Raw genomic sequence first — 22,115 nt, 5'->3', positions numbered from 1 at the left:
TAATTATTTGAAAATCGTTTTCGAAATAAATCACGCTGTGTAGTAAGAAGGAATTAAAATCAATAAGTTTAAAAACTTTTACTAAAAGTCTTATGGCATTAGCTTAGTTTGAAAAGATTATCCTTTTCACACAATAAAAAAAAATTCTGTTTTTCCCACTTTTAAAATAAAATCTTTTTACTCTCATTATTTCAATTTTTTTACTTGTTGTTCCTTTTATGACACACATGCAGTTATTTTCACATTAAGAAATAAAATGATACGCAAAATCGTAAAGAAATCGATAATTTGGCTAATAACAAACGATGAATAAGGAAAATTGTAATTAAAGTATTATTTTGTAAATATTTTATAGTAGTATTAATATTTGCCTAAAAAAGGTAAAATTAAATATTTCCTGCCTATAATTATTTAGAGATCTAGCATTTATAAAAAGATTTTATGTAAATGCGTTTGGCATAATAATGAATAAAAAAATTGTTTCTTTCCTCTGTGTTATTTATTGCAGTTCACTTACAAAACTCAGTTCAAGTAATAATTCATAAGCTGAATTTATAAAGAGAATTTTCGAACTTATCACATAATAATGGTAGTATTTACATTTTAAATGCTTTAAGTTACAGGAGCAAGCTACGTTAGCATAAAAATTAACTTTTAAAAAATGCTGCATTATAATTAGAGATAGTGCAAAAATTAGTCCCATTACTTTATATAATAAGCACTCATATTATACAGTCAGAATCAATTGTTTTGTGTGTGTTTGCTGTTTACATTTTAGATTGTTTTAGTTTGATCATTTTAATTCAATAATTTAATTGTATTTAAACGAACATTTAAAAAAAATATAGTCACATGCGTGGTATGGGTGCGGCCTTGCGTGACGGATCTTAGTTTTAAGTTCATCTCAGATTAATTTTTATCTCAGCTCCCAGTTCACTTCTCGTCTATATCAAAATAAACTTGAGAAAAAAATACCACAGTAAATAAAATGGAAATAATTTAATGTTCCTTGTGCGACTAGGTAACATTTAACCCACAGACCAGTACCGGTCCGCGGACCACTAGTGCAAAAGACAGAAAATTTACCATTAAACTTTTTTCGAAAAGAGTGTAATAGTTGGAATATTTTAAATTATTTAAACCTTATAAATTTATAATATAATTTCCAAAATAAACAGCGAAGTAATGAGACAGATATAGAATTACCAAGTTCCTTTAAAATTTGTAAACATAGGTAAAGTATGAATTATTCTTTCATTTTTGGAAAAAGGGTATATTTCAACAATATTACTTATATACATTGATGAAAAATATAGGAAAAGAACTACTAACTCACCAAGTTTATACACTCTCTATAAATTTTCAATATGTGCCCTTTTGGTGACATATCCAAGCGATAATCGAGCTCATTTAGAAGATTTTGCAGCATACTTCCGTCAATTGTTTTAATTTGCGGCACTGATTTGTCCCTTGAGCTGAACTGATAGCGGGAATACGTAAACAAGGTTCATAACTTAATCTCACAGTAAGAAGTAGCTGAACGTTAAATCAGGAGGTGTGGGAGGACAGGGGAGCAAAGCTAAATCATTCTCACTAATATGTTCCATTGAGTGAAGTTCATCGCTTAGGAAGTCCCGATTTGGAATGTGTCAATGACCCGTCGTGATGAAGTCCCTAAAGCCGAAAGCTAGCACTGGATTGTAGGAACAACAAAAACTGCAACACTCAGGTAACAATTACCGGTGACAGTTTTCTGAGTGGAAAAAAACTATCTATATACATCTTTGAAACATTGCAAAGGAAACATTCACCTTTGAAAATTCTCTTTCAATTGGCACAACTGTACTTGGATTTCTAGTACCCCAGAATCACACATTATGGCGTTTCCAGATAAGGGGAACGTTGCTTCATAGCTAAATATCAATTTGGCAGTAAAATCTTAGTCCTCCAATGCTTCTTGCATGTTGACGCAAAAATCCGTTTTCTTTTGAAATACAACCATTGATGAAAAATCTTCTACATAGTTTTCACGGTTTGCTCGGGACGTTGATTTTTATTTATTTATTATTTTTTGTTGTTGTTTACGCTGGAAACTATTCTTTACTTTCTCCACTGTTTCATTTTTGTCTTGGTCGACCGGCGTTTTTCCCTTCACACAAGCAAACAGTGTCCTTGAATTGCCGGTACCATCGCAAAACACTTTCTTTACGGGATGGTTCTTTCCGTACTCTCTTCTGAAAGCATCCTGTACAGCTATAGCACAAGAACACCAGGCATATTCAAGTGTGCAAAAAAAATTTTTTCTTGCTTTCCCTCCCTTAATGATAAGCACTAACCTCACACTGCCACACTTCTACACCTGATTGAAAAAATGATGAAAATGTGGTGAGTCTCTCTTGTTTTCCATATATCTTTCATGGGTGTACGTGCAATATTCTTGAAGATATAGCCTTTTCAAAACGAATAAATTTATTAGTGTGCTGATATTAGAATTATACTAGGTGTTAAATTGACGATCTAGTTAAGTTAAAAATAACCTTTATTTAAATAACAGAAAGCTTTTTACTATTTCCAGCTATAACAATACACTGAAAATTCTGTTCGCTCAGCCAATTTTCCATACGATGCCATCACTACTAAATAAACAATGTTAGAACTTTTCGACAATGTTAGAACTTTTTTATCCAGTAACGAGTAGTCCACCTTTCTCATCAAAAGTTGTCTACGGTTCGAAAAGATTAAGATCTAGATTTGGTGAGGAAGGTGAAGGTTTCGGTTTGTCTATACTTTTTGAACAAACTCTGATGGGAGTGAAATATATTTGTAAAAAAATCGTGCGAGAACAAAAATTTGTGTTTGTCAGTTACTACCATAATAGTATGAGCCCTTTAAACCACTTTTGGTTTAGCAAGTGGGCAAAATTGGGAGGATGTTTCACCTGTATACACTATTTACCTATCTAATAACATGGAGAAGCCAGTCTCGCTATGTGGAGAAGCTTGTAGGTTAAAATACGATCTTTTACATGCAGAATAACCAGTGAGTTAAATAATACACTAATACATAATTTAATAAAGTTAGTCAAAAATAAAATCAAAATGATACATAAAATAGGGAACGAAAATATTTAAACAAGGAAAAATTATAATCTTTGTTAAAACCTAACCAATCATATTAAGAAGGCGAGATAAAAAATTCAAAATCTGTTCGATACCCAAAGAAAACTGAAACTGAAGTCGGGAAATCAAACTGATTTTTATGTTTTTGATCCTATCCCCTTTAATTATTATTTTTAATATTTTTATAAGTTTTTTATTTTCTTCCTTGCATTTATATTAATTTGTGACTCCTAATGAATAAAATTTCTTGACTTCATTTCGTAAGGTTTTGTCTTTTATTTTGTAAATTTAATCAAAAGGAGGTTTTAACTTTTTTTATTATTTATTTCATTTTATTTTTTTTTTTTTTTTTGATGTTTTTACTGAACATCCTACGAAAATAATTTTGTTTATATCAGGCTCCTGCCAGAAAAATTTGCTTTCTTTTTCTTTTTTTTTCTTTTCACTTATTTATTTTTATTATAGTGGTGGAAACAATTCTAAATGCCTGAAATTGTTAAAAATTTATTTTTAAGAAAGTATATGAAGAAACAGAAATTAGTTAAAATCCATGAAAAAAAATTAAAAGAAATTTTACAAAAAGATAGATCCATTTCGAATAAGAAAAATGATGCAAAAATAATAAATTTTTAAATAAAATCTCATTCTCTTCTTTTAAATATTAAAAAAAAGCATTTAAAATAAAATTAGAACCACCCGGAATCTTTTGAAAATATGTGTAGTTATTTTTGGATAAATAAAATGATTATAACATATTTATAGGAAATCAAAATACATAATTTTCCCACATTTCAATATTAATGGCAACAATCCTGAAAATTTACTTATTGTTGTCCCTTACTCTCTGTAACAGTCATCTCCAATTTAGAAACATAAAAAAGATGTTGTAAAGTACATCAACAATAGTTGATAATAATGTCAGTCTTATTCAGCATTACATAAATTACAATAAAAAAGCTTAGTACTCATCAAATCAAAATTTCAGGTAGTATAACTTCGCAGCCTTTTATTTACGAAATTTAAAAACAAAATTTTTAGTCAGATTAGCTAAAAAAAAAAATACACATGCTTCGACGTAGTGCGACCTTTCCATTTGGAAATAAACCTGACGCTGAATTGTCCTGGAGAATTTTAAGCAACGCAGTGGAAAAGCGTCTTTTTGGCTCTGAATATATAGCTGTACCATACATTGCTTTAGCGGATTACTTTAATCAACTGTACGTGTTTGTAAAGAAGCGAAATGTAAGTAAAGACGAGTTAATAATTTTCTTTTTAATAAAATAGCAGAAATTGAGGAAACATCATGATATGCCACATTTTCAAACTGTTAAGAGCTTTTTTTAAAAAATAAAAAGCACCTAGATTTAAGAGTAGGCTTAAGAGTAGGTAATAATTCAGTGTAAAGTATTTCCTTATCGTCAAAATACCGAACACGGGTGGAATACTTATTTGGAAACAATACTGGAGAATGGTGTCATGTAAATTTGTCCCATTTAGAAAAAGTGTTGTATATCATTATGTTGTCTCATGTTTTAAAACTACACTTTTAGAAATTCCAGATCAAATTATGGCATAAAGTACTAGCACTTTTTGTACGTCGTTGGCAAGGTCTATTTTAAACATAGAATATTATTCCGTAATTTTTATTTATTTAATTTTAGTGATTCAATGTTCTTATTGTTTATCAGATTACGTTATTAGATTACAGTATATCAGATTTTTTAGTTCCGTAACATGTTCTGGTGAAAATAGACTTTACGTAAAAAGTACCGGCACTTGATTACTGGTATTTTTTACTGCAATTTAATCTGGAATTTCTTACAATGTACTTCTAATGGACACTGGATAACTTAATTTTTGGACAATTTGCTTTCAAACAGTTTCCTCCTTTCTTTTTTTTTCCCCCAAACATTTTTCACACCCGCCAGGCAAGTATCTTAATAGGTAGTAATAATATTGCTTACTTTTTAATCGTGAATTAGATTTCTTTTAATTACTTTTTAATCATGACACGATATTTAAATTATGAAAAGTAGAGAATATTTCAATAATTTGAAAAACTCGAAAATTTGTATTAACGGGAAAATTTCGATAAATTTGTGTAGCATTTGGATTCAGAAAATTCCAAAAATGCTTGAATTTCAACTATGATAAATTTAGTTTTAAAAGAGACTATAATAATATCTGATTAATATTTTAAGAAAAGTTAGTAACTTAAAAATAAAATTTAAGGCATCTACTTTAAGGATGACCACAAGTTAAAATATAAGTGTCAAAATTTTAAACTTTGCGACGCAAATGTCTTTAATGAAATTAGAATATTTTAGCTGTATATGGCACTCATCTACTCATATTAATACTACTACTGATAAAATCATCTTTCGTTACTATCTTATGAAAAATGAAAAAAATTATAAGACTAATAATTAATTTTATATTTTGTTTCTTAAAAATATTAAACTATAATTTAAAAAAAAATAACGTAATGAATACGGCACTATGTTATGATTGACTAAAACAAATAATATTTATGAAAGAATATTACACGTTTCTACGTATATATATTAATAATTTATTTATCATTATATCTATGTAATTTTTACTGCTATCTCTTACACTTATTTTTGACTTTCGTTTTTAGAAAAATTTACAACTTAAAAACAGATTGTAAGGCACTATTTTTAAGGTTAACACCAGCAAATAATATTTATGTCAGAAAATTAAATGTTTTGATGTGAAAATATAATTCGCGATCGCAACGAACTATAGGGGGCGTTGTTGTATGAGACGCTTACCTGCGATTTCCATATGAACCGTCATTCAGTTACTCTGGAGACGTCGTTAATGTAGCGTGTAGTATTGCAACGTTCCTTCTTTAATGTGGCTTATTAAATTCAAAAAAGAAAAATGCTTGATCTTCTTTCTTGTACAACCGAAAACAAAATGGTATCTCTTTTTATTAGAGAAGGAATATCCAAAACACATCGGAAAAGTATTTGTACATTAACAGAAACAAATATGTATATTCTTATAAGAGTTAAAACCTAATGCCCGAGAAATAGTATTACTAAATTTAATGATATAACATGAAAGGCCCATTTAAACTTTACATTCTATAGTTTTAAGAATCATATTAGTTCAAAAATTAAAATGAACAAAAAGTATACATAAGCCTCATAATTTTATGAAATTTAATTTTGTAAACAACGTTTTTTGACAACAATTTTTATCAAAAAATTTCAGGTTTCAATAAAAATCATTATTTAGAAACTAAGAAACGTAAAATAAAGAATGCTGACGAAACAAAAAAACAAAAAAAAGACAATTCTTTTTTGTCGCCATTTTTAGTGCTACGAATATTCGTCTTTGGGATTTGCCAAAAACAAAACAAGATGCAATTTTATTTTTTCAGGAGGGAAATATTTGACCGAAAAAACGAAAATGTACCAATTCCCACAACATAAAACTTTATCTTGGTAAACGTACGTTTTGGAAATGTTATTTCATTTGGAATCTTATTCATCAGAGTTCATATGGCGATATGATTGTTTTGAATCTATGCTAAACTCTATATCGGCTCATTTTCCACCGAAATCCAATTAACTATTTTGATTTTAAATAAAGTGTTTTATTTTATGAACTGTCGCAAAAATTTTAAGTGTAGATTGGCGGCACTTAAAAACCGCCAAATCTGTAGCGGCGGTGGCGTTAATACATCGTAAGTACCGAATTTTTATTCCATACTTTTCTGAATCATATTATTTCAAACATTGGAATATACAAGAAGTATACATAAACACATAATGTTATACCATTTAATTTTTCAAAAGTATTTTGAGAACAATTTTTATCAAAAAATTATAAACTAAAAAACGGAAAATAAAGAATTCTTAGGATAAAAAAAAACGATTTTAAGAATTATTAACATTGAAATAAAAACTTTCATATTGTTTCTTTTTTTATTATTCTTATAGTTCTTAATCAGACGTAAAAAACCATTCTGTAGAGAACCATCATCAAATGAAAAAAAAAATATTTACAAGCAAATTTTTTATTGTAAAAATCATTGCACTTACCTGATTTATGATTCCCGGAGAATTCCAAAATGATAAGTTCCTTGTTTGAAAACTTTATTCTCAAATAATAGATACATAGTTTATACCTTCATTACTTTTAGATAACATACTACACAGCAAAATTTTATAATTGATATGAATTTGAATATGTAGCTAAAAACAGAATAGCTGAATTCTAGTTGAACTTATTCTTTCAAAATTAAAAAAAACTTACCAAGAAAACGATTTAAATTAATTAAGAATCAGCACAAATGGCACTATTTCAAGTAACTTGGATAATTTTTTATTGTTCTTTTCCGAATTATATGGATACAGAAATATATACTATTCTATAACGAAGAAGAATATGCTATAACTATTACAATTCTGTATGTTCTGAATTCATATTTATTCACTGGAATGACGAAAGCAATGTTGACTTCACTTTAATTCGTAATGAATTGAAGACAGAAGAAATGCATTTTACCTTAATACACACATCTGTAACAGTATCCGAAATCGGAAGTCATCAGTTGCAAGTTTGTTGATAATAGAAATTAAAAATTATTGAGGAATTTTTCTTCAAATGTTTGGCGTGTTCTGTTCCTGAAAGATTTACTAATATTCTGGAGATTTTTTTCAAGTTCTTCGGCCTTTTCCTTAGGGAAATTTTGTTTCTTATTTGCTGCTAAAAAATGGCGTCTGATTCAGTCAATGACTTTGATGGAACTAAATGAAAACGTGATAAATTAATGTCCGATATTTACAGGCTCCCGCTAGACGGCGTACTCGAGCGTTGCGATCGCGAATAATAAATTAAGTTTAAACGCAGAGCTATAACCGATAAGCAGAGAGCTCGCCGCACTTAACTATACTCGATACTCAATACTCAATTAAGTTTACCAAAGTAAGTTTAACAATAAGTTTACCATTAAGTTAAGTTTATCAGCTATTGTTTACCAAAGTAAACACTTATCTTTGAGAAAATTTAAACTTTAAAGCAAATCATAAGGCACTATTTTATTGATGGTTAATGGGATTTAACTTAACGTTTTAATATTCTGGGGTGCATATTGTTTGGGTTAGACTATATTTGTTGAGGGTGCCCCAATATTCTCGCCAAGCTGGGAGATATAGTTTTATTTATGGGAACGTTTATTTATATATATACACATATATATTGGAAACCCAATCGTGATTCTTGTTTGTTTTATGCGATGCTCTAATAGTCAACAGGAATGGCTCCAAACAAAAATTGCCAATTTCGCTAAGGGGCCACCCTCAAATATATTTTTAACGTTGTTTGTTTATTATACATTTTGAAATGTTTGATGTATAATCACTTACTATGCCAATGCTTCTAGGTAATATAATATATTTTTGACTAGCAATTTTATAAAAAGTTGTCAGCTTAATTAAACAGCTTAATTGCTTCTTAAAATATTCTTAAAAGGGCAACAATTTAAAAATGGCTACCATTGGAAAATATATTTACAAAATTTAAAGTTCTGAGGACATAACTTTTTAATTAATTTTTACTTAAATTTCATACTGTTGCTCCACTTGTTTTTAGTAAACTCACGGATGGATCCTGGAATAGCCCACCCCGTGGGGATTTTTTGAAATTTCGACAGTAAAGTTTTTAAAATCTCGCCAAAGTAGGTTTCTAGATGATATTTCGGGGAGATTATTTTGAAAGCCCGATCACACCACCAAAATTTTTAAACCTGATTGGTTACTTCACATGTATACCTACTCGAAAGTTGGATTTCGTTAGAAACGAGGTAAAAGAGCCATTTATGCTTCTGATCTGTTGCTGTTAGAATCATCGTTATTATTTCATTTTTTACTGTTATTTCATTTATTACCGTTTTTATTTTTATTTTGTGCAGAACCAGTTGAAAATATTTTTTTAAATACTCGAAACGCAACGTTGATTTCAGTAATAATTGCTAACTTGGCGAGATTTTAAAAAGTCGCCAAGAGGGGTTATTCTAGGATTTTACCTACACTCAATTATTTGATTGTAATTTTTAGAAAATTTAGTTTTAAAAGCAGAGTGCTATATTGCTTCAGTTTAAAGATGGAAAAAAAATAATCAATCCCTCTGAAAATTTTAACATCAACTGAAAAATATTTTAATACACTTTTCAAGTGTCCCTTGTATTAACATCACATGTTCCGACATTTTTTCGCCAAAGTAAGAAATTAATCTGTTACTTGGCATCTCGCACGCACACGAAGGTTCTATGCAGCATAGTTACTGTAAAACAGAACTAGTTTTCAGCAGATCTCATACAGAACCTATGTATGCGAGAGCGGAAATATCTCTAATATCAGTTACTATTGGTCTAAAGAAAAATGTCCTACTGTCTTAGTGTCGACGATCACAAACCTGGTTATTTATCACAATTTTGATATTGTTATTCTTACTCAGCTTAAAAATAAAGTAGAGTCAAAGTTCACTATTTATTTAATGTTGGGGATTCAAATTAATAATAATATTAATAATATATAAAAAAATCCTTATCTATAAGTGCCACATTTTCCCCACAAATTAACACATGAAAAGATAAATAGATTTAGTATTTATATTAAGATTTTCTCCAATTTGGCGAGAGTGCGCTATCAAAAGATATAAAAAAATAACACTTTCAGATCAAAACCATACCAAAAACGATTTTAAAATTATCAGTTTAAATGGTGTCACAAAAATGCCAGTGACATTGTGAAAAAATTAATTATCAAACTAAAAAGAAATGAAAACATACGGTATGCTAAGTTTAGTATAGAAAACATTTTTTTTTATCACGTTTCGAAATTATTTACAATGTTCGTCAACAGATGATGATACTAACTCTGAGAACTCTCTCTTTTTAAAAATAACCACCATTTCCAGCCAGAAAAGTGTACATTCAGTGAGTAATATTAAGAGGTATCCGTGCAAAAGAATCTGTTTTTAATGCCAGTAATGTAGCAGAAATCCCTGTTCTTTAGTGTTTCAGCTAGTAGTGCCATCTGTTGACGAACATTGTAGCTAACTTGGAAGCTTGAAATAAAAAAAGTTCTCCTTTAAAGCAGAAGGCAGTAAATCTTACATTTTTATGTTCATACAAATATTTTTTCACATTATCCATTATTTTAATCATCAACTAGAAGAAATATTTTTGCATTCTCATTATATACTAGAAATCATATCATATTTTAATTAAATTAAAAATGTTTTGAAATAAAAAGGCAACAATGTGTTTTCAGATCTGTTCCTCTCTGGGATTAAGACGGCCCACTTACAAAATCGTTGGTAATCTAGACCACTTGATAAATCGAGATGTCTCCACTTGGTTTCCCGTCTATGATTTTTCGGCATGGAATGATGCTGACGATCAAAAAGTAAAGTTCTAGACTTGTTTAAAAAACTCCTTGCAAATATCTTTAAGTGTTTTTAACACATCTGATTGCATAAGTGTTCGAATCTTTATCTGAGTTAGTCTTTCAACAAGAGCTCTTTCACTGCCAAGCTTCACGGAGCTCTTCGCTTTAACAAAATATTAAACTGAAATATGTATATAATTCAAACTATGAACTAAAAAAAACTTAAAGTTTTTGAAGAATAAATTAACGAATCATTAAATTCGTGTTGCAGGAATGATTATAATTGTAATAATTTTACATATGTCACTTATTTACTTCTAACTTCAGTTGCATATGACACTTAGTGGTTTCCTTGGGCCTAATAAGTGCATATCGCTTATAAAATATCTTATACAATATCCACGGTAACTAAACCACTAACCAAAATCCCAAATTGACTTTTTCTAAAACACACAGAGTACTTCCACATTAACTAAGATTCGATCGTAATGATTCGATCTTTGGTCGACAGAGACACTTCAAATATGCTTATATATTATATATTAGTGTAGATCAGCGATTACTTACCCAAGTCAATATTTTTGATGGTTTTGCATTGATGGACAACTTAATCTTGATGGTAACCGTCAACAGTTCCATCATGAATCATTATATTTTTTGATGGTAACTAACATAAGTACCCCAATGTAGGAATTCCATCTGATTTCCGATGGTTCACAAAAGAATAGAAATTTGTTTTGATGGCTTGTTCGCTTTTAACCATCAGAAATTTCCCTCATAGTCTATAAAAGAAACAAAAAAAAACCAAATGGTTTGGATGGCATATTCCTGTGGAACCAACAAGACTTTCCTTTAAACGTCATGGAAATGTATTATTGTAACATTATGAACAATCATAAATTTCCATAGTATACTAAAAATCAAATGTTTGAACGATCATGAACAGCCATTATCATTTTGTAGGAATTCGGATTGATTTATGATGGCCCAACAAAAAAAATGTTTTTATGGTATTTTCTTGAGGGAGAACTAACAAGAATTTTCATTAAACCATCATGGAGATGAACCGTTGAAACCATCACGGATCATCATGGACTGTTGGTTCATAAGAGTCAAACTTCTCTTGATGGTTAACTATCATAGTCTTCAAGTAGCACTTTCCATCATGAAATGATGGAAGTTTGCTGGCATATCAAAGACCATGAGCGCTGAATGGAAAATGTTGGATGATGGTTACCATCAAATGATGTTGGACCATCATGAATCGCACTTAAACCAAGTATCACACACCATTACTCCTTTCTCTTTTAAGGAAGAGGAAAGTTTTTTAATTGGTTAGAGTAAGAGTGTAAATGTTTCTTTTTAAATTAAAAATTTTGCCCAAGTGGGAAGTTTTCAAATGAACACACTGCATATATTGAATGAAATTTTTCATTTAACTCGGCGAACAAAATTATGAAAGAAAAGTCAATTGATGATAATGATTAAAGTTTACCTAATAATTTCAACTGAAGGAATAATATCACCAAGGAACAAGTTTTTCAGATTTATTTTATACATATATTTGATCGTATTTAATTCTGGTGGATGTTATTTAAATATGAATTTAATTACGCTTCTAAAGCTACAGAATTTTTAATGATATTTTTAGCCCATTTTTTGTTGAGATGTCCAAGCCTAAAAACGTTAAGCATATATAAAATATAAAATATAATATAGATAAAAAGGGTCACGAAAATGTTGTGACAAACTTCCAGGTGGCTAAGAGGATTAGGGCATATCATTAAAATTTCAAAAAATCTAAGCCCAAAAATATCATTACATGTGGCTGGGGGAGTTTCACTATTATAATGTGTTTAAAAGCACACGAAGAAACAGTTCATATTATAGAAGCATATCTAGCGGCATAGGACAACATTTTGGTATTACATCCTCACGTATTTTAATTTTGACGATTTGACTAAATCTCCAGAGGTTTACGTAACCCCCTAATATATATAATGTTTTTAAATTTGTATATTGCGACAAAAGTTTTACTAAAAATTTTATATAAATAAAAGAAAACTGTAGCTTGTAGGGGGAAACCGATTTAAGATTTGAAATGTGCGACACGATTTATGATTCTTTAATAAACCACAGAAAAAAGTTGTTCCTTATTGTATTCAATCCGTGTGACTACTCAACTTCAAGCGGGAAATTTGACTGACAGTAACCAAAGCAAAAATCCTCGCTCGTTAACTATTCTTTCGCGAAACAACTGTTTTGTGACGGTTGTAGTGTATGATTAATTATGATGACAATTTGTCTATAATGTATATTTATTATAAAAAAATACTTATGTGCTCCTCAAATTTGTGGATTTTTAAGATGACTAGTGCATTCAGAGTTCATGGAACAACAATTGGATGGCCAATGCAGAGATCAATCGAGCTTATAGTCAGGGGAGCACATGCAAGAAGTGCACAACCACCAGTTCCTGAAACTTTATCGATCCACACAAAATCAATGAAAGGTCTATATAAACTTTTTATTCAAATCTGCAATAAATTTAAACTTAGGAAGAAATTTTTCTAAGCAAAATTTTTTTATCTCAAATTTTATTCCTGTAATAAGATTATTGGGTTTCTTCTTGTTCGTAGTTTTTATACTAAAATACTGTTTTTGTATGCTAACAGTAGACGGAGGGGAAAATTGTCCCTTTTCAGATAGTTTACTCCTGCAAAACATAAAAGTTTTGATGAATTGTTTACATAATTCATGATTCAAAAATTATGAATTATGATTATAGGCAAAATTATCGTACTGTATGGTAATGACATTTCCGATAAAACAAACAAACTATAACTCTGATATTAAAAAAAAATGTTATCTATAAGCCATTCATTTAGTTATTTTTTGGTTCATATGGTAATGGCTTACCGAAAATTCTGGTTTCCAAAATTATAGTTTTTATTACGAAACACTCGCTTGAAGATACAAAACTTGAAAATAAATTTAACCGAAAAAAAAATTATGACATGCTCTAAGAGTCATGATAAAATTACCAAATTTTACACACATTATAGCATAATTTTTCATGGTTAATTTAACCAAAATCATTACCCGAAATCAAAAGGCTTCCGTAAACATTCCTGTGCTCATTGGTGTCCCCATAGAGCCAGAGACACAGTAACTTTAACCACATGCTGGTAGTTTTGACCATACTTTTTTTCTCGGTGTTATTCAGCGTTAGAAATTTTTAGCAGAGAACTAATGTAATTCTCTAAAATCTAAACATATTTCAATTTTGTAATTTTTTATATTTGATGATTACTTAGAAAAGTGCGTCGGTAAAAATTATTGAGCTTTTTGATTTTACCATAGAGCCAGAAACACGGTGAATTTTATTATATTCTATTAGTTTTGAGTATACTTTTTTCTCGGATTACTAACCATACAAGGACTAATAATTTATCTTTATGTTTGCTTAATTCTATCAAACCATTTTTCAGATATAATATGTATTTTTAGTTTTGAATTTTAATTTTTTTAATTGTAATTTCATTTTTAATACAAATTAGTGTGCTGATTTAATTTTTAATGTTTTTATATTGTCTAATTCAATATCGTCATGAATTTTTTGTACTTTTTACTTTTAGATTTGAAACATGCGCGCACAATTTATATAATTACAGATGTTGTGTTCGCAAACTATATGAAAATAACGGATCAATTAGGAAATCAGCAAAGCTTATTCACTTCCAATGACGTCACTCCTATTGGCTTCAAATATAGAAAGTACAAAATAAACAGTGATGGATTGTTTTGCGCTGAAGTGTGTATATAAATTATGATTTTTTATTAACACTTAATTAATATTTAATTTTTTAACCAAGTAAGATTTGTTTTTAAATTGTTTTTGCAATCCATAATGACTTAATACTTCCACAATTTTTCACTATTAATCAGAGGGAGAATTTTTAGCTCTTTTTGTTGAAATTGAAAAAAAAATCAGTATTAATCCTTTGGCGCAGAATCTTTCTTAACATATTATTCGCACTTTTTTTGGCATGATTTTTATGACTCATACTTTGAATTCACTTCAATTTTAATTTCGATTTAATTTTTTAACCGAGTGACAAATATTATAATAAATATTTTAAAAATGAAATACAGCATGAAACATCGGTGTGCTTCTTTCAAAAACGGGACACTTCCCACCAATAATTTCTCAAATTTCCACTTATCCACAGTTAATTTTGATTTACAAGAAGCAATTATTCACCATTGAAATTTTTTAAATTTACAAAATCAATTACTGATAAACGGCACACTTTCCAACAAAAATTTCTCAAATTTCCACTTATTCACAAATAATTTTGATTTATAAAAAGCAATTCATTGAAATTTCCTAAATGTACAAAATTAATTATTGATAAACGGTTTAAACAGTATAAAGAAAATATTTTAACTACTTTTTTGGATTTTATTATTTAATACTAATATAATTTCGATAATCTAAAAAATTTATTTATTCAATAAAGATTGGATATTTTTTTATACTCAAAAGTATCAAAATATATTTTTACTTGTAATTAGAGTGTCAAAAAAAATACCCGGTTTTCCATCTTCGACAAAGGGTTGAAAGGAAGCTCGATAGGACCTAGATGCAAAGTATAAATAAGACCGAAAGTACTTCCAATAACTTAAACATACAGATTATATAGATCTCACCATACTTTAATCAATTTTTCTCCTAAAATTCTGAATACATTTTTTTAAACAAAAGTGTGAGATATACTTAAATATACGTTTATAGTGCCATTTATTATTTTATTGAACCATTATCAAATATGCATAAACATATATTTTATTTTAAAATTAGCTTTCGTTATTGCTCCTTACTGTACTTGATCAAATTACGGCATAAAGTACCGGCACTTTGGGAGCATCATCCGCAAAATACATTTTACCATAAAATTCATTTTTTTCCGTAAAATATCATACAATTATTTTTACATTAATATTTATTTAATTCCAGTGATACGGTGATTTTAAGGTAATTATTGCTATAAAATTTACGGTATATAAGAATTTTTTTCCGTGTCATGTTCCGGTAAGCATTCAGGATACCTGTACTTTTTACCGTAATTTGATCCTTGGTTTTTTACAGTGCAGATCGTGGCAATAATTCACATCACATCTACTTTTGAATCACTAGCTGCTTTAATCGTTTTTTACGTTTTCAAAAATTCGTAATTCTTTGTACCGATTCATACACTCTACGATATTATGCTTTTCTTTCTCGGATAATAATACTAACTTCCTTTCAACAAAAATAAAATTCTTGATTATCAAACGAAGCTACACTAGTAGGGACAATGAAAAAATGAATAAAAATACAAAAATTGCAACTTTCAAATTTCTTTAACAAAAAAAATTTATGAAATTCACAAAAAAAAAAAAAAAAAGAGAAACAAAACTTTGATTTTATGCAGCCTTAACTCTTTTTATAGTATACTGATTGAATATGAAGCATTATATCACTAAGGAAACTATAAGTGCTTTCGTTTTTAATTTTTTTACCTTTGCTTAAACACAAGCAATTTTTAAGAACATTTGCTTAAAAATTGCTTGTGTGCGTAAACTTTTCAATAAATAATATTTTTATTTTATTTCAACTCATTATATTACAATGAAAAAATATTAATATTTTGTTTAGATTTCAACAGAGTTGCAAAATAAGGCTCACTGGCTAAAACCATTTCCCCAAGAATTACCATCAGGAGAGCCAAGATGGGGACTCATCATAAAAATGAACACCCCTGGTCGCAAAATGAAAAGCATTTGGACAATTCCTACAGAATGTGCTCCTAGAAGACCTGTTAATGTTGGTGTTACATTTCAGAGAAGTAAGTCATCCGCATTGTTATTAATATATGCAACTTAATTGTACTTTGAAATGGATAATGAGAAACACGGTAAATAGTGCCTCCTAGCGTCTAAATCATGGTACTACAGCAGAATCCAATTAATCGCAGGCTGTGTGCCAAATCACTGCGTACTGAAATAACCAGTAAGCATTGATTTTTACTACAAAATATAAAAAACAACTTAAAGACACACATGAAAGGTTAGTGCAAGTATGCTGTGTGGAAACAGTGAGTAAAAAATGAGAGTTTTTAAGTAATATGAATGGTTAAGAAATGGAGATTTCACACGTTACATTTCACACTCTCCCATATGTAGGCTCCGCGCAGGCGTCTTGGATTACCAGGGTTGTTTTTCAATTATTGCGACGCATAGAACTCGTGTACGTGATCGCACGTGATACTTTGTGATAGTGCAAAGTCTCTCTAATTGGTTACACCTCTTTGTACGATTATGGTGATTTAAGCGATACCGAAAGAAGTGTTTGGTGACAATTTTCAAAAGCTGTAAAATGAACGTCAAGAAGGTTTATTAGCATATGGCAGCTTTTTTAAACTCAAAATCGCGATATTTATTTGTATCTGTTGAACCCATTATCTTACGAGACTTTTCCTTGAATTTTTAGAACGCATCTTGCATCCTATTTATTTGTTTTTCTTGAACCCATTACTTAATGAGACTTTTACGAATGCATTTTGCGTCATATTTGTTTGTATCTGTTGAACTTATTATTTTATGAAATTTTCCACAGAATTCTTCGAGCGCATCTCGTATATGTATCTTGTACGCATCTTATCTTTGCATATAAATTTAAATATGAGTAGAATATATTCCACCTTACTAAAGTAAAATATTTCAATTCTAGTTGGTAATTTAGTTCGAATGGACAGTCATGAAGCTATTAACGAGGATCGTATAATCATCGGCAACAATGAAATATTTGAAGATGATGACGGAATGCACATCATAAACCATAGAAGAGCTATTGACCAAGAGAACATCCTTAGGAGGGCTCATTCATTGAATGATCTTCGAGACATATAATAAAAGAAAGATTGATTGTTTCTATGTGTGTTTTTTAAAATGGGGTGACATGTAATGCTACAAAAATTAATGTACCACCAAAAAAATATTTTGATAGTAACAAATGTAAGGATTTTTTTTACTAAATAAATTTTAATACTTTTAGTTATTGAATAAATTAAAGCTTGGCATAAAAAAAAAATTTTTTTTTCGAAAAATTATCGAAAGGAAAATTTTTAATTGTTGCTACACTGAGAAGGGCATTTAAGAAGACATTTTAATGATTTTCTGAAATTTTTTGGTTCAAAAGGAAACTTGGCTATAAATATCAAGCCAAAGAATAGGTGTCAAAATTTTTTAAAACTTAAACAGATGATAAAAATATTTAGAAATATATTTTTAAAGAAATTCTTTTGTCCATGCCTTTTATATGGTTCGCACAGTCAATGATAATGCAAATATGATATGAGGCGATATAACAAATTCTGTGTGGCCTAAATTTAATATGTACTGTTGTCTATATCGGTTATAGGCATTGTCCTTCTGTGTTTTTTAATTATTACTTTTAGCTGAGCCGTGCAGGCTCAGGGGAGAGAGCAGTCGCCTTCCAATGAGGTGAACCGGGTTCGAATCCCAGCAATAGCTGGTTTATACGAATTGCACACCCGACTAGCACACAAGACAGTGACAACAAAAAATATAATCAGTGTTAGACGGATCATGTGTTAACGTACCTTTGCGACCAGACTAAAGGTGAGAGGATTTCTTAGACTTTCTCTAAATGTAACGCAAATGCTTGTTAGTTCCATAAAAAAGTCATCCAAGATTAAAAAAAATTATCCCAATACTTGATTTAGAAGTTTTCTTATCTTCTGGATTAGGTTCAAAATTACAAGATTTAACATTGGTTAAAAACATTCTGGGTAGCTTACATTTATTTTATACTATTGTCTATTTCAGTTATTTGCATTGCTTTTCCAGCTTTCTAATTATTATTAAAAAAATGCGCTTTTTACTTCACGGTCAATTTAATAATTTTTTATAATTTTTGGTTCAAAACAGAACTTTGATATCAATATCAAATAAAAGGATAGGTGAAATTTTTTTAAATATATATATATATATATATATATATATATATATATATATATATATATATATATATATATATATATATATATATATATATATATATATATATATATATATATATATATATATATATATATATATATATATATATATATATATATATATATATATATATATATATATATATATATATATATATATATATATATATGCTAGAAAGTACACATAAAATATTTTTAAAAATTTTTTTCTTTTGTCTATATCCTTAGCTATATCCCTATAGTTAGCACGATATGATATTATGAGGTTTAAAAAATGCTGTGTAGTCTACATTTATTTTCTACCATTGCCTATTTCAGTTACAAACATTGCTTTTTTTTTTCTTTTTAATTGTTATTAAAAGCTGCGTTTTAGGGTTACATTCCGAACACTTTAATGATTTTTTATAATTTTTCGGTTCAAAATAGAACTTTGATATTAATATTAAGTCAAAGAATAGGTGTCTAAATTTCAAAAAATATGTTACATATGCTAGAAAATACATATAAAATAATTTTTTTTAAAATTTTTTTCTTTTGTCCACTCAGTTTCCACCACGCAGATAGCTAAGATGTCGCTAAAATCGATGGTTAAACAGATATGATACTATGTGGTTTGAAAAAAGCCCTGCAAACGACATTTATTTAATAATATTGCCTATTTCTGTTATAGGTATTGTTTTTTAATTTTCTAATTGCTACTAAGAGCACCCTTTTAGGGGTTCATTTCACGGACACTTTAATGATTTTTTATAATTTTTTTGTTTAAAATAGAACTTTGATATTGATATCAATTTAAAGGATAGGTGTCAAAATTTCAAAAAATATATACATGTGATAGAATATGCATATAAAATATTTTTTTAAATTTTTTTCTTTTGTCTTTGTTCTTGATATAGTTATTACAAATGTCGCTAAAATCGATTTTTATGCAGACATGTTGTATATAGGTTGAAAAATTCTTTGTAGACTAATTTGTTTTAATATATTGTCTATTTGTGTTATATGTTTTTCTTTTTTTGTTCTCTAATTGTTATTAAGAGCAGCCTTTTAGGTGTTCATTTCACGGACACTTTAATGATTTTTTATAATTTTTTGGTTCAAAATAGAACTTTGATATTAATATGAAATTAAAAGATTGGTGTCAAAATTTCTAAAAGCAAACTTCATATGCTAAATAATGCTTATAAAAGACTTTTAAAAAAATTATATTTTGTCCTTGTTCTGCATATAATTAGCACAGTAGTTATTATAACAAAATAAGATATGTTCAACATTTGATGAATACAAACTAATAATATTTTTTAGTTCAATTTTTGTGATATAGATGTCAGCATTAAGGGAAGAAACGGAACTCCGTGATAAAAGGTTGACTTCAAGACTGACAATGTTTCGATTCTGTTGCCTTTTTGCTGATGATATAATCGTAGATTTTTCTTAAAGGTTGAAAATTTTTATATTCTATGAATGTTAATTATTAAAACTCGTTATTTATGATATTTGCATAAACACTAAACGTTAAACTTTTGCGATTGCCAAATTAAAAAGTGGAATTAAATGGAAATTCAATGCTTTTATTTTTTTGCATATATTTATTAATCGGTAGATAGATATCTGAATCTCTAGGTAGGTATTTTGAAGCGGCGTTACCCTCATTTTATTAAACAAAGCCCTTTATTTTTTTTTTTCTTTAAAAGTTTGCAGTAGATGACCTTACAAATTATCGGAGGGAAAATAGCTTTCCATTGACATTTAAGAATTAGTGAAGTTTATTGTGAGTATATAACTTCCATAATTTTATAAAAGAGTTAACAAAAAGAAAGTAATGGGCAGGAAAAAGTATTAGTTTTTGCTCTGGACGAGGAATAAATACTTTTGTCAGTTTTGAAACTGTTTCACTTCCAGTTGCTCTTTTACTATCTATGTATCTCTCTCTCTTTCTCTCTCTCTCTCTCTCTCTCTCTCTCTCTCTCTATATATATATATATATATATATATATATATATATATATATATATATATATATATATATATATATATATATATATATATAGTTATATAGCTAGTATATATATATAGTATATATATATATATATATATATATATATATATATATATATATATATATATATATATATATATATATATATATATATATATATATATATATATATATATATATATATATATATATATATATATATATATATATATATATATATATATATATATATATATATATATATATACTAGCTGTATAACCATACTTTACACTGGGAGAGTAAAAAAATAAATAAATCATTATTGAGAATCACTACGAAATCAAAACTGAAAATCATATATCGACCCAATTAAAGAACTTGGTTTAAGAACCAGGTAAATGAAATTTTTAGGGGAATTAATAAAGCAGTAAAAATAAAAAAAGTGATTGTTTCAATACTGCAAATATGTTTAGTGGTACAAAACTCTTTTTGCCTTCACTCAAATCTTAACATAACTAATTACATCAGTTTTCAGTATGTTTGCAGGATTTTTATTTCAAATTGGGCAGGGGTAAATATATAAAAACAAGGAAATATTTGTCCCCCTTTCTCAGAGATTGGTAATAAAATAGTTCGGATTCAACTTTTTTTTTAGTTCTGAAAATGTAACTTACCTGACTCTTTCACTAAGTTTTTCAATTAATATAGTTTACATAATAAAAATTTTTTTATTTCATATTATTTGTTGTCCGTTTTGGTGACTTTGCCTTATTGAAGTAACCAAATTCCGTTTCTTTTTTGTAATTTATCCCATTAGAACAAAGATAACATGTATTTAGTATCACTTCGCATGATGCTATTGCACTATCAAATAATTTTCTAAGGTACATATCCCCTTCGAGGACCGTAATACGCTTATTTCCAAAGTATCAGTATGTACTACATTGATAGTGTAATAATAATCACCAAATATATATCAAAATGATATTTAATACCTTTATTAATTATATTTGAAACATATTACGTAACCCTTCATCATTTTACTTTTGTGAAAAATGCATTTATACATGACAGCCAAAAAAAACCAAAATTTTTTCTTTAAAAAAAAATATAATTCCTATTCGAACTTGATAAGATTTTTAGAGCGTGGGTATTTCTCTATATGACCTTTAATTTACTATTAAAATATTTATAAGTAGAAAAGAAACAAAATTATTTATATTCCAAGCCATTAAAATACTAATACACTATCTTTGCTACTTCTGAAAAAAATTTCTGAAATTGCGTTGTAGAATTGTTATCAAAACTGCACCAATTATCATAATACTAGTAGAACATATTAACGTTAGTAGTGCACAATAAGTAAGCGTCATCCGTAAATTGCGATTTTCTACGGTTTTCCTATTATCCTTTTTTTCCTTTAAGTTCGCTTCTTAGCACATAGCTTATTTTGTTTTATTTCAATTAATTAATATTATCAGTAGAAATTAAGCATTAGTGTCAATAATAATATCGTGATTTTTT

The 22,115-nt window shown here is 28.3% G+C and overlaps 1 protein-coding gene across 1 annotated transcript; it reads left to right on the top strand.

The window, feature by feature from the left end:
• The first annotated feature begins 863 nt into the window (after positions 1–863).
• Positions 864–17,517, top strand: LOC122270686 (uncharacterized). Its single transcript, XM_043049093.3, has 6 exons — positions 864–4,361; positions 10,430–10,564; positions 12,914–13,058; positions 14,185–14,360; positions 16,248–16,437; positions 17,322–17,517. The coding sequence occupies exons 1-6, from the start codon at positions 4,185–4,187 to the stop codon at positions 17,498–17,500; spliced, it is 1,002 nt and encodes a 333-aa protein (XP_042905027.2). The 5' UTR covers positions 864–4,184; the 3' UTR covers positions 17,501–17,517.
• Positions 17,518–22,115: the final 4,598 nt, after the last annotated feature.

This window comes from Parasteatoda tepidariorum, chromosome 1 (assembly GCF_982258835.1).
Source record: "Parasteatoda tepidariorum strain Cologne lab strain chromosome 1, Ptep-v5.0, whole genome shotgun sequence".
In the NCBI taxonomy this organism is placed as follows: domain Eukaryota; kingdom Metazoa; phylum Arthropoda; class Arachnida; order Araneae; family Theridiidae; genus Parasteatoda; species Parasteatoda tepidariorum.
The sequence above is the reverse complement of the archived record's forward strand: the minus strand, read 5'-3'. Positions and strand labels throughout refer to the sequence as shown.

What these genes read in the sequence shown, in the direction of transcription:
- LOC122270686 (XM_043049093.3), top strand. Translation starts at nt 4,185, where the DNA reads ATGCTTCGACGTAGTGCGACCTTTCCATTTGGAAATAAACCTGACGCT. An exon ending in ATGATGCTGACGATCAAAAA is followed by an intron (nt 10,565 to 12,913) that starts GTAAAGTTCTAG and finishes TGGATTTTTAAG; the next exon opens with ATGACTAGTGCATTCAGAGT. An exon ending in CCACACAAAATCAATGAAAG is followed by an intron (nt 13,059 to 14,184) that starts GTCTATATAAAC and finishes TTTTACTTTTAG; the next exon opens with ATTTGAAACATGCGCGCACA.